The following is a 14067-nucleotide window of genomic DNA, read 5'->3' as shown; positions in this document are numbered from 1 at the left end:
GCTGTGCCTGCACAACAACATAACAGTCCTTCTCAGAATGAATCCAGTCTTTAGGATTGAATCTGAAAGATTTAAGTAAAACCGACAATGTCTCACACCCACTCATTACCAATACGTAGTTTTACATGGATTGACACTCAATCTAGTTATACAGCAAATGACTGAGCAAGATATTTGCAACAATATGAAATTCTTCTGCAATTTTGTGAGAATGTGTCCTCTGTAGGTTTGGGAGGTGTATTGTCTCACCAGCGTCAGCGTTAACTCAATTGCTGGCCCGCGGCTATCACAGAATTCAGTACTCTCTCTGTGTCAGAACTGTTTTCTGGCTGGAGGTGAAGCTAAAGTGTGCAGCATGGTTATGCACTGTGTGGAATCTACAGTTGCCATGCAAACTGCTCTCTCTCTCTCTCCCTCTCTCTCTCTCTCTCTTTCCTGCAATAACAAAGGTTTTGTAGTGCCCAGGAGGTGTGTGTACTGTCACATTAGATCAGTTAAAAACACTGATATATAAAAACAGCTAAAACTGAATTTATGATACCCTGGTAATTATCAGTTGTTTCATTATTGTTATTTCATTATGGTATTGGCAGCTTTGCTGTATCACCCCCGCAAGAGACCATCACATCACCTTATTGAACACTTTATCCTCTGTTGGCCTCTATTGCTTTCTACCACTGTCATAATCGCTCTTTATTTGACTTATTCATTAATGCTTTTTCTTTCCTTTCTCTCTCTCTCTCTCTTTCTCTCTCTCTCTCTCTCTTAAATGCTTGCAGTGCATGAGGAACTTGGCCTTGCAGTTGCCGCTTTCAGCCTTCAGCCAGTGTCGCTCCATCCAGGAAAATGTCCAGTTCATACGATGAATCTGCTGGTGTCGATGAGACGATGGACAGCTTTTGGGAGGTACTGTAACACATCACGTTTATCCATTCACATGCCATTTAGTTAGAAGGCCTTTTTTTGTGTTTGTTGCTCTTTTCTATTTAATTTTTCATGGCAAATAACCGATGCCAGTGCATGCAATTAGTAAATAAAGAGTGGTTCTGTTTTGGAAATCTGGGCCTGCCAAGCCACTCACAAAGGCCTCTATTCAATATTTGGCTCCACACTTCACTAGGCTCTGTGCTGTGCTTTGCAAAAGATAATAATTTTCTCAGCTCTTCAAACCGTATTCCTATTTCATTCATGTGTGACTTGACATTGGGCAGTGGCGTTTCTGAACGCTTGTTGAGGAGATTCTGTTCTGGTTTGATCGTAATGAATGCCTACGCGATACAAGGTCCGCTTTGTGTGTCCACACAGTCTGCCTGAGAGAGGCTCTCAAATAACAAAATGTCCCTTTGATAAAGAGGTGCAGTGACAAGGGGGGCAGTTTGTTTTCTCTCTCCATCACACTTTCCCTCAGACTTCCTCTAGATGATCTGATACACATTGAAGATTTTTGATTTTGTCTACACCTGCATCTCCATAGTGATGCTCTTATTCACATCAGCACCTGAGTGGTTGATCAATGAGGCACTGATGAAAGTATCATGGAAGTCCAAATTCTGATTACTGATTGATTGCTGGTAAATGCCATTCTGCTAATGCTTACATGTAATTGCTCATGCAGCAGTGTGTTTGTGGGAGTATTTAGCAAGATGATTGTCAAGAACACCATGACTGTGTTTACATGCCCCTCAGTATCCTGGTTATGATCGGGATTTTGAAGTATCCCTGTTTTATATTCTATTATTATCTTAGATTATATTAATAACCGGGTTTCTCTGTGTTTATGTAAACACCATATCCCGAATAAGATCAAAACCTGGATAAGCCTAATAACTGGGACACGGAAGTGCATGTAATCACAGTCAGTGTCTTAATAAATAATATTGCTATTGTTCCATTTAAGTGAATAATAGTGAAGCTTCTTACATGAGAGTGCTGTAAAGGCCTGTACATTGACGGCACAGTTTTGATAACCAAATTTTGTTTAATGTTATTAGTGTGCAGTAGAGGTGCCCAGGTGTGGTTGTCTCTGTGGGTTATGGCGTCTGTGCCTGGGGGGAGGGCGAGTGTTGTGGCTAGTGCAGGCAGGTAGAGAGGTGTCACCCCAGTGTGCTCCACCTGGCTCCAGCATGCGGTTGGTTTGAACGTCTGCAGCGCGTGATCCTGTCCCAACGATGCAGCTCTCTCTCTCTCTCTCTCTCTCTCTCTCTCTCTCTCTCTCTCTGTCTCACGGTGCCTGGTGGTGTGGCGTCACAGAACGAGAGATGCAGGGGATTACAGCAGGGAAGAGCTCTCACACACTCTCTCTCTCTCTCACACACACACATACACACACTAACACACTCATACACACACACACACACGCATATACACACACACACTCTCTCTCTCGCTCCACCATCACACACAAGCACACTCTCCATCATCACACAAAGCCATTGCATAACTCCACATGCTTAGGCACGAGCCACTCCGTTCTCCCCTCCCCCTCCCCTCTTCTCTCTCGTCCTCCTCCCCCGCCCTTCATCATGGACCATTATCTCACGCCCCCTGCAGGCTTTTGGGGGTGGAGCCACAGCGCATGTGCATCCTCTCTGAAGGTGGCGAAGGACAGATAGCTGTAAGAGCACAGAGACGGTGCGGTCTGTGCTGCGCACCGTGTGTGTGTGTGCCTGTGTCTGTGCTGCACACCATGTGTGTGTGTGTCTGTGTCTGTGTCTGTGCTGCACACCATGTGGGTGTGTGTCTGTGCTGCACATTCACTGTATGTGTGTGGGGGGGGGTTACTGAAAGGAAATTACTCTGTGTTTTTATCAGTTTTTTTTAACACCAGCTTGGTTTGGTTCATGCTGAAATATACTGTAAGGGTGTAGTTTCATTTACCAGTCACTATGAGCTCTAACATTTCCTCTGTGAAATATACATTTGGATAAAGTGAAGGATAGACGTAAACATCTATGTCATTTTGGGCAAAAAAAATACTGGGTTTGATGAACTGGAAAATGAGTGCTATGAATAATACCACTGCTATTATCATAACCTTCGTGATCTGATCTGATCATAAGCTGAGAGAGTCTATATCATTTTCAATAAAATGGGGTTTATTACTGTAATAAATCGTATAGAACTGAGGATCTTGTGTCTTCTCTGTTGTTCTCTGATCGCTATACAGTGGCATTAGAGTGGAAATTGCTGCTGGGGCATTTTTCACAGCCCTGTCTTTTGTCACCCTCTCCTTCACTCAGGTGGGAAACTACAAGCGTGCCGTCAAACGGATCGATGATGGCCACCGACTTTGCAATGACCTCATGGGCTGCCTTCAGGAACGTGCCAAGATCGAGAAGGCCTATAGTCAACAGCTGACCGACTGGTCTAAGAGATGGAGACAGCTCATCGAGAAAGGTCAGGACACCTGGTGGCGCTGTTTTCCTGACCTGCTGGCATGGGTGTAACTAGACCCAAAACTCTACTTGGGCACAGTCCAGTCTAATGATAATAATAAAAATCTGCTGCCAAAGAGGCAACAGGAGCTAGTTAAAAACCTTATTTACTGGGGCACCCCAGTGAAATGGGCCTAGTGATGCCCATATCTGCTGGTAGACTGAAGGGGTTTGGCATTACTTAGCTAAAGATGTGTTCATCATGATGTTTAAACTAAGTGCAAATGTCAACAGGCAATGCAATAAAATGTACAGCCTTGAATACCGATCAAACAGAAAATATCAAAGATCTGATCAGACTACTTATATGACCTTTATGCATTTACTGTTGTTGGATTACATTTGTAATAGGTTTGCATATATTGCAAGGGTGTGTAATTGTACTATAATATGAAATCAGTACATGTTCAATTGACACAAGCTCGGCATTTCATGACACTCTTTGATACTGTATGTCTGTTGCTCGAGGGTAGTTTTTTGATTGATTTCCCTACAATTACCCTTCCCCAAGATAGAGAGGAGCCTTGACACCTTGATAGATTATGCTGCAGGTGCAACTATTTCGCAAGAACAACTTCAGAGTAACTGAACAGAAAAGCACAACATTGCTTACTCCACGGCACAGCTGGTTTATTGTGTTGTGCTTTTCTTGTCTGTTACACTAAAATTACCCTTCACATAATTCCAATTGTGGAAAGGATACTCCTTCATTCCCTGACTGAGATGCACCCTGTGTTGTGTGTGTTGTGCGGTACCAGGGCCTCAGTATGGCTCGGTAGAACGGGCCTGGCTGGCCGTCATGACGGAGGCCGAAAAGGTTGGTGACCTGCACCAGGAGGTGAAGAATGGCCTGCTGAACGAGGATGTGGAGAAGGTCAAGAACTGGCAGAAAGAAGCCTTCCACAAGCAGATGATGGGAGGCTTCAAGGAAACCAAAGAAGCAGAGGAAGGCTTCAAGAAGGCCCAGAAGCCATGGGCCAAGAAGTTCAAAGAGGTGAGATAAGAATGAGGAGGAAATGTCAGGAGGTGCTGTGGCAGCAACTGGTTAAAGCGCCCATACGATATTCCTGTGGGCACGTGCCCACGGGGACCCAGGTTCAAGTCTGACCCGGGTCATTTCCCAGTCCCATCCCATCTCTATCTCGCGTTTGCTTCCTGTCACTCTCTCTACTGTCCTGTCCGATTAAAGGCATAAAAAGCCTAAAAAATATTTTCAGAAAAAAAAAGCATAAGGAGGAATGTTGAAAGCAGCGTGAAACCTCAAAGGGTTATATTGAAGTCTGCCAATGTAACAAACAATTTATGCTCATAAGTAGTAAAGCAACATTGGGAAATAAAAAGGCATCATCGTTAACATGACCTTTAAGCACTTTAAGAAAGCAAAACGTGCAGATAGATGTTGTGCGGCTCTGTAATTGCATTATGTCACAGTTGTTGATTAGTGGTTGTTGAATTGATAGTTGTGGTAGCCACACATGTGTATGGTCGTGGTAAGAGTCAGTGTGGTCGAGGGTAGCCATAAGTCTGTTTGCGTGGGCTGGCAGGAGGGGGGTATGGTGACGCAAGGCGGACTGCGTCCTCGCCACTGGAGTCTCGCCTAATTGGGTTTAGTGAGCTGATTTCCAGATAGCCGCCACGACCCTGGCACTTCCTACTGAAATCGTTGACTGAAGTGAGTCCTCAGGAAAGACATTAACTCCAAGGTGATCCAGGGGAGAAGTAAAAGGCTGTGTTATTTTTTAAACTTAAAAAAAAGGATTGATGTGTCTTTTTTATTGCGGGTAAATAAAGTTGTCTTTTGAAAACAAAATGCCGAGCATGGTCATTTCAAACATTACAGTACCATTTCATGTATAATATTTTGTGCAATGTAATGTTGAAATTATATTATTTTTTATCTAATCAGCAACTAAATTTCAACAGTCTCGAAAGTGACTTGGATTATTCAGCTGTATGATCCTGACTGGAGTTGTACTTGCTCTGTGACTAGATAAGACTCTGAAGGCAGGCACTGTAATATTGTGTGTTTTTGACCACAGATGGAAACCGCTAAGAAGACCTACCACATGGCCTGCAAGGAGGAGAAGCTGGCTGCCACTCGGGAAGCCAACTGCAAGGCGGAGGCCTCCGTCACTCCCGACCAGCAGAAGAAGCTCCACGAGAAGGTGGAGAAGTGTAAACAGGATGTGCAAAAGGTGAGTGGCATTATGGGACGGGAAGGGAGATCAGAGAGTGAGAGTGAGACGTGGAGCTTCTGTGTGGCTGTTTACGAGGCTGTGGAGGTTACATCTACATTTAAATTACAGTGTCGTCGTTTAGCTGACACTTTTGTCCAAAGCGACTTACAAAAAAAGGAAACAATCAAGGTACATATTGAAAGTAATTGTGGTGAATAATTACTTAATATTAACTTAGACTGGAAAACTCCAGGAACACTCAGGAATCAGGTTTATTCTGTTACAAGCAGCGAGGGTAAAAATGGTCTATGGTCTATGTAGGCCATGGCACAGAGGCCATGGCCTCTGTTGGATCAACCTCTCCCTCTCTTCTTCAGTTCTCCATCTTGTTCTTCTGACAAACAATGCAAGTTAGTCACTTTTGTATGGGTTAAACAAAGAAAGAATTGGCAGCAAAACAAGCCCACGTGGTTGGTTCTCCAGATGGCATCAGACACACCTACTCACACCTACTTCACACCTATGCATTCTTATCTGAACAGCATGAGGAGAGATATCTTATATATCAGAAATATCACTTATAGAATGTTCCAAACATTCTCACAATCAAGGTTTTTTGCAAAATTTCTTAAACTTTGAGGTTAATACATGCGGGCAGGCTATACATGGGAATGCATTTCTTTACTCCCTTCTTCTTTATGATTAAATCACGGGTACAGTAGTTTTGTTTTGTTTTTTTAAATTAGCATAAAACACTGTCCTTAGTCACAATGTGACTAATACCCAGGAAATTACTGTAGATGTGTAACCTTCGTGTGGCTGTTTACGAGGTTGTGGAGGTTCACTGCAGGTCTACAGGCTCATCTGACAAGATTTTGCCCCCATTTTCCCATGACTCCTAAGTTTTTGTTGTCAGATGCAAATCTTACAAAATGAACCTGCTTGTCTGTGTCACGTTCAGGTCCAGTTAGCTTATGTTATGTTTTTATATTAAACTTGAATTAGGTGAATTAGCCTGCTGGCCTGTTTCACACTCAGGGCCCTATCATGACATTCTAAAGTGCATCGTCACACGTCAAAAGTCTATTCAAATTTAGTAGGATGTCCAGTTCACATTGGGAGGGGTTTCGTTATCAAAAGTGGAGCGCATGGCGCAACAAGGTGTTCCTAGGTTTTTTAATCAGTCATATGGGTGTGTTTGGGGCGTAACATCATTTAAACCAATGAGAATGACATCTGTCATTCCCTTTAACGGCGCAAAGCGCGATATGTCAAATAAATGCATCGGTATTTTGGCATTCAACGGCGCATTTGAAGGAGGCTGGTTGCGAGACCGTATGGAATAGTCATTCTTAAACCATGCTTTACTAAAACCTAGCATAGCCTTCATGCATTTCCACTTGTCTATTATTTGAACTCATTGGCAAAGTGAAACTAACTTCACCAAGGAGTTATCAACGACAGGATCAGTCAACGACAAGACAGTTATATGCAGTTACTTTCACTATTGACTGACAATGGGTTACCACCGAAAACATAGGCTGGAAAAAGCAACACTTACCCTAATATTGCTCAAATGACTGAATAAAACAACATTTATCTTGCAGAGGAGTTGCTTATATCTCGTGACAGTGCGTCTTCAGCTGTGCTCCATACGTGTCTCTCACCTCTCCCCTAATCACTTTTAACCGTCATTACCAATTTGCAAATAATGGTGAATAACTACACATCATGAGATGTACAGTATTTCGTAATATCTTTATTCTAATTATGTTTCCCATTGTAATCGGGCAATTTGTAATGCTTTTTTTTGGACGTGCGCTGGTGTGCGTTCATGAATGATAGAAGGATGGTGCGTGCACCTGCCAATATGACTGTTGACATGCGCTCTTAAAATAGCATATGAACAACTCGCATTGACTTCTGACCAGGTTTAGGTGGTGTATGATAGCGATTTTTAGACAACGCGCTAGGACCCTCCCTAGGTTGTTAATTGCCACACCCCTGGGCGCAATGCTTAAAAAATAAACGTGCAAAATACCGAATTCAACTTTGCGCGGGTGAAAAACGAACTTTACGCCGTGCGCTGGTGCCCAAAATACAGCCCTCAGGTCTTTTTAGTCATTAATCAATGTGATTTGGAAGGAAAAGTGGAAGAGATAATCCCAAAGATCTGCCCCTCTATTTGGTGAGAGGAGAACTGGTGATGTGAGCCGCTTATAACTGTTGGCCGAGTTGCAAGAGTAAGGTGCTTACAAGGTGCTCCCTGACGCAAAGGATGTTAGGTGCTGTGAAGACCACAAGAGTTTAATTTGGGTTAATCTGCCAATTTTCTCTCCTTGTGTAATTATGAGAAAAAGATTACATATTTGCACCTCATGTCACAATATACAATGCTAATACTAATCAAAATACAAGCACCACAAAGCACCACAATTAATTTCTTGGAATTTCTATCATTTCTATACTGCATTTTGTTTGAAGAAAACAGGAAAACCCAACAAAACAAGTTTTTCTCGCATGACCTCTCACCAAATGATGTGCAGGCATTGCTGTGTAAGCTATTAGCTTAGGTAAGCCAAAGCTGAACTGCTGTCAGCCATTTTAACCTCAGCTTGCCTTTAAGTGCTTATATCGTGTGCTGGGATCAATAGTGTTTTACACAAGTGGCCTCTAAAGAGACATAGTAAGCTGTTAATTTACAGTGGTCTGACTTTGCCTCAGTGTAATAGTCAGAAAATGACACTGTGGTAGTAGACTGTATTAATATATTTATGATTGAGGTGATCTAATCAATTGTCCCACTGAATTATTAAGTTAAGTAGTCATTAAAATGTCATATTTTTAAAAATGGCTCTTCTGTTCAGTTTTTTGGGGGGAGGGGGTGGTGGTGGTAATGTAGCCAGTTCTTCACACACATTAGTGTAATTGGTAGTCTACCTGTGTTGGTTTAATATTCAGCCCCAGCTTAATTTGTTCCTCAGGTAAATTTGGAACGAACATTTTCACAGACTCAGTGCCTTTGCTTTTGTAATTTCTAGGCCTAGTGTTGAAATCTCGACAACTGTAAATGATTCAATTAATGTTATTACGGCAGTGAGCTAAAATGATAATTAGTGCTAGTGTCTTAGGATAGGACTGATAGGACTCTTTGCAGCTTGTCGATGTGGCTTTCTTTTGGCTTGTTGCCTATGTTGTTGTTCAATGGCAGCGACAAACATAAATCTGGCAATCAGGTCACATGATCATTACACTCAAGTGCATTATGGAAAATCAGCTATGTAAACCTTGTCCCTTGATCTGTCTCTCCCTCTCTCTCTCTCTCTCTTTCTCTTTTTTTTCTCTCTCTCCCTCTGTTTTTATCCAAGGCCAAGGAGAAGTATGATAAGTCCTTGGACGAGCTGAACAAGTGCACGCCTCAGTACATGGAGCAGATGGAACAGGTGTTTGACCAGTGTCAGCAGCATGAGGTCAAGAGACTCAACTTCCTCAAAGAGGTGCTGCTGGACATCAAGCGCCACCTCAACCTCACTGAGAACCAAAAGTGAGTTTGGTCACCGCCAGGTAGCACTCCAAACTGCTGCTCCGACTTGTGGAAATACTGTAGGTCATATCCCGTACCCTGCAACTGCAAGTAAATGCAGATAAAACCCACACATCACTAGAAAAGCCTCCCAGGGAAGCAATAAGTGAATGGAATAGTTAGTGCATTCCCAGTCAGCACGGAACGTCATCTTGGAGACGTGTTTGAAAGGTCTGAGACGTCTTGTTAAGGTGTTCAAACGGTGTTTAGCAGCCGTATACCAGATGCACATGAATACATCATAATAGGACTTCAATCTCACTTCCGTAACACAAAGGTCTATAAATGTATTAAATATGCAGTTTTTGTAGAACTGAAACACACCTTGATAGTGAAAAAGCGCTGTCGCTTGTAAGATCAAAATAAGACGTTCTAAATGGAACACAATGCATTTAAGCTGTTAAGATCTTAACAAGACATCTCAGATACATCTGCCAGATGAGCAAACGATCTCTAGAACAAATCTTCCTGCTGTCCAGCAGACCTTTTGAATACGTCTCCACGATGTCTTACATACTTTCTGTACTGACTGGGTTGTTGGTTATAAATAATACTGAACATGTCAGTATGTTTACAGTATGTATGTGTATGGATGTGTAACATGTAAGGAAGATACCATGATCTGCATGTGCTAAGTCATTAAAAAAGGTATTGGTAGGATACTAATATTTTTTATTGCATGCTCTTCTCTTTACAGCTATGCCACAGTGTATCGGGAGCTTGAACGTACCATACTGGCAGCCAATTCGCAGGAGGACCTGAAGTGGTTCAGCAACAACCATGGTCCAGGCATGCACATGAACTGGCCAGCGTTTGAGGTATTGGATTCCCTGCCGTAGCAATGTGTTTTACAGGGCAAACAAGCTATACAAAAATAGACGTCAATATCTGTGCACGTTCAAAACATGTACTCCGTTCATGTTAAATAAAAAATGTATTGTGCTTAAGTTAACTGGGCCTTCACAGGAATATAATCCAGACGCCACCAACGCTGTGGCTAAGAGGGAGAAGAAGAAGCCTGATGGTGTTGCCCCAGCCACTCCGAGCACAGAACACGCTGGACAACCCGGTGACCGCGGCAGGTAAGACAAAACAAAGATAATAGTGCAAAAACAATGCACACTCAGAGCTAAAGCTGTATGTATAATATTTGATCTTTTGTGGAAACTAAGAAAGGTCCACCTTAAGATTGAATGCAGTGGAATGCTAAAATGTTACTTGTAGAATGTCTAGAAATACAACATTTAATATGTAGTTGTTCCAGGTTTTAGATAAAATATTGCATTACAACTGGAGTCATTTAGTTGTCTGTTGTGTCATCATTCATTGTAACAGTTAAAATGATATACAAATATCTCAGGACAAAAGAAAGCAAAAGTGTATGATTTCCTCATCAAACAATTTCAATTTATTTCTGGATCATGAATGATGATCTTATATTTATAATTTTTTTTATAAAACCTCAGAATGCTCATTAGCTCCTTACGTGTGCTCCACATCTCCTCTCAATCCACTCAGTGTCAGTAGCTATGACAAGAACCAGGCCTACTCGACCGAGTGGTCTGATGACGAACAGCCCAACGCGTACTCGGGCAACGAGACTAACGGGGGCGGCAACTCCTTCGAGGACGACTCTGGCAGCGCGCGAGGCGGAGGCAGCGTCGGTGGTGGCATCGGTGGCGGCGGCGGCAGCGGTGTGCGCGTGCGAGCACTCTACGACTATGATGGACAGGAGCAAGATGAGCTGAGCTTCAAAGCAGGTGCGGCTCATTAAGACAGCTCTCTCTCTCTCTCTTTCTCTCTTTCTTATCAAGCAGATCGTGTGTCTCACTGCGTGTAGCATGGCACTGCCACTGTCAAAGCAGGCTTAGTACCCGCAGACTGACTACTAGTGCTAATAAAGTGAAACATCACTGCACTGTGGAGTGACTAAAAAAAAACTATGTCATTAAATGGAGATGCACCTTGTCACTCTGAGAGGATGTCATTTGAATATTGTGCAAATTCCAAATGTAGTCTGACAAGGGAGTGTGTGAGACAGTCTGTCTCATACTCTATTCATTGGCTTGGCACAGAGAGAATTGGCATCAAAATCCTCCTCAGAGGGGTCAATGCAGGCAGCTGTGGTGGTGAATTGCAGTCCCGAGGCCGGGGCCATTGAGGGAGGCCAAATGAGCCGCTGTGCAGCATAGCACTTACAGGGCTGGCCACAAAAAGGGGGAGGAAAGTGGGAGCAGGAAATGACCACCCATTTGCCCCCTGGTTCTCCAGAATAAAATCCTCATAGCGTGAGTTAGAGAAGGGAGGGCACAGATTGCCATGGTTAGCCTTATCAGACTGTGCTGTCCTTGTTTGTGTGTGCCACCTGGTGTTTATTAAGCCCAATTCACACCAAAGATTCGCGACGAGACGAAACCGTTGCAGAAAGGAGTTGCAGCGGTGTTAATTAAATGTTGCACGTCGTTCCCAGCTGTTGCAAGCCGTCGCAAAGCATTCACCATGTCTAGTCGCAGTTGCAAGGTTTTAGAACATTGCAGCAATTTGCTAGTTTATAGAATGTTGCAGCTCATCTCATCGTGAATCTTTGGTGTGAATGGTGTCCATGTGGCCTCTCTCTGGCTGTGTCTAAAATGCACGCTAGCTTTGAGTTTAGTTTGTTGCCGGGCGAGTTTATATTTACATTTATTAATTTAGCAAATGCTTTTATCCAAAGTGACTTATATAATGTCAGTTATATTACAAGGGCCACTCTCTCCAGAGCAACTCCCACCACCCCAGTGAAAATGTGAAAACTGGATTCAACTATTGTTTGTGTCTCTTACTTGTGTCTTTTTTGTATCATGTTTGGAAGTACATCATGGGCAATGTCAGACCTTGTTTAGTCAGCATACCTCTCGAAACATACCAGTCTGATTCATTTATTTGAATTCATAATAGTATTAATGATGATGATGATGATGATGATGATGACATAATGCCCCTCTCTTCCCACAGGCGATGAACTCACCAAGATCGAAGAAGAGGACGACCAGGGCTGGTGCAGAGGTCGCCTCGACAGCGGCCGAACAGGCTTGTACCCGGCCAACTACGTGGAGGAGATGTAGTCCGTGACTGAGACAGTGCAAGCCATGGGGAGCCCGCTCAGATTGTCCTTACAGAAGAGCACTGCGCCTAGCCAGAGACTTAGGAGCAACACATGTCTTGCCCAATCGATGTGTGAAGCAGTTTCATTCAAAATCTTAGTAACCTAAACACAAAAAAAGTCTAACTATCTATACAGTATATATTTATCCACTGGGGGGGAATGCGCGTGGGAACGGAGGCATTTAACCAAGTGTTCATACTACTCACACATAAATACACATGCTACTTAAGCAGCTCCATAGTACTGTTATATGAATCCCACAAGCTGTGTGTTCCAATTAGATACACACAGCTCTCTGTAAGGGTTGATGCAACAGTACATTCTCTCACAGGTTATCATTAACTATCACAAGCAACATAGAGTAATAGCAGCCGTATACGTAACCCTATTGTGAGCTACAGTGGATGTGAAAGGATTTCAATGATGACACATATCTTATGCAGTCTCGCCCACGCAGTGGCAGCCCATCTTCCATATGTTTCTATTTTTATTTTCCTATTTTTTTTTCTTTCTTCTGTTCTCGTGTGGTGTTCCCTCACTGGTGAAACGTGTGTGTTGCAGTGCTGTTTTCTGTCTCTTAACACTGGATTCTGGTTGCATAGTAGCATGCACTATGCAAGAGAATTGACTTGAATCATCAGGCCATCATCGCTTCAGGATGCTATGCTCACCACATCCACAAACTCAGATGGACGGGGGAGAGACGGACACATAAACGAGACTGTAACTGAACCCTGAAATCTTCAGGAAGTGGCAGGTGTGCATATTTCGTGGCATTCGTGTCTCTGTATGTCCTTTTATCATTTTCTATAGACCCTTTCAACAATAAAAACAAAAACAATGCTTGAACATTCTATTTGGGCCCCAATCTACTTCCTCTGCATTAAGATAACATATGGAATGTTAAAAAGGAAGTCTTGTGGGGCCAACTATGATGCTGATAACGGAACTCTCTTGAAAGGGTCTATATGCATATCACTATGATCCATGTCAAAGTATGTAAATGTTAGCATAGTTTTAATGCTTACATTCCTGTGTTCAACTAATAAGTGTTGGGACTACATAATATCACAAACATCTGATCCAATGGTACTACTCTACAAGATGAACTTTTGAGGCTGTGAAACACTAGTATGGATATTTAGTTTGCCTATTGCCTCCTAGGCACTGCTGATGTGATTGCTAACAGCAGTGCATACTGTTAATTGCATGTTGAGGTGTTTCAGTGCTGTTTCGAGGTGCAAAGTTCAAGTCGTGGCTAAGTGTATTAAAGTGGTATCCTCCCTCATCTTCATCTGATGAATGTAGCCTGTTGTTGTCAGAGAGCAATGCTCCAATAGCATTCTGGACTGATGGGACCAGGAGGCAACCTCATCCACTGTGACTGAACACTGAAAAAAAGTTTTTTGTTTGTGTGTGTGTGTGTGTGTGTGTGTGTGAGTGTATCATATGCAAGCGTGGCATGTTGGTCTTGTCTTTTCATTCCATGTTCTCTCTTTTTTTTCTTTCTCTTTTTCCTTCTCGTTCTGTCGCTCCCATTGTGATGGCAGTGTTTGCTGATGATATTTGCTTGGGTGTTTTGGGGAGTGTCTGTCATTAGAGCACTCTCTGACAAGCTCTTGCTCTATCAACACACACTTGAAACAGACCTCCTACTGAGCCACTGTAGTTTTATGTGTTTTTTTTTCTACCTTACAACTTACAACAACCATATGCATCCGGTATCAC

The 14067-nt window shown here is 42.9% G+C and overlaps 1 protein-coding gene across 1 annotated transcript; it reads left to right on the top strand.

The window, feature by feature from the left end:
* Positions 1-846: 846 nt before the first annotated feature.
* Positions 847-12298, top strand: LOC143114476 (protein kinase C and casein kinase substrate in neurons protein 1-like). Its single transcript, XM_076276098.1, has 9 exons — positions 847-906; positions 3240-3396; positions 4193-4428; positions 5474-5629; positions 8980-9155; positions 9892-10012; positions 10161-10276; positions 10713-10954; positions 12189-12298. The coding sequence occupies exons 1-9, from the start codon at positions 847-849 to the stop codon at positions 12296-12298; spliced, it is 1374 nt and encodes a 457-aa protein (XP_076132213.1).
* The last annotated feature ends 1769 nt before the right edge of the window (positions 12299-14067 follow it).

This window comes from Alosa pseudoharengus, unplaced genomic scaffold, assembly GCF_046254945.1.
Source record: "Alosa pseudoharengus isolate Yale_2024_CS ecotype anadromous, Long Island Sound unplaced genomic scaffold, YU_APseudo_1.1 YU_APseudo_1.1_scf_9, whole genome shotgun sequence".
Classification (NCBI taxonomy): domain Eukaryota; kingdom Metazoa; phylum Chordata; class Actinopteri; order Clupeiformes; family Clupeidae; genus Alosa; species Alosa pseudoharengus.
This window is presented reverse-complemented; position numbering and strand designations above follow the sequence as displayed.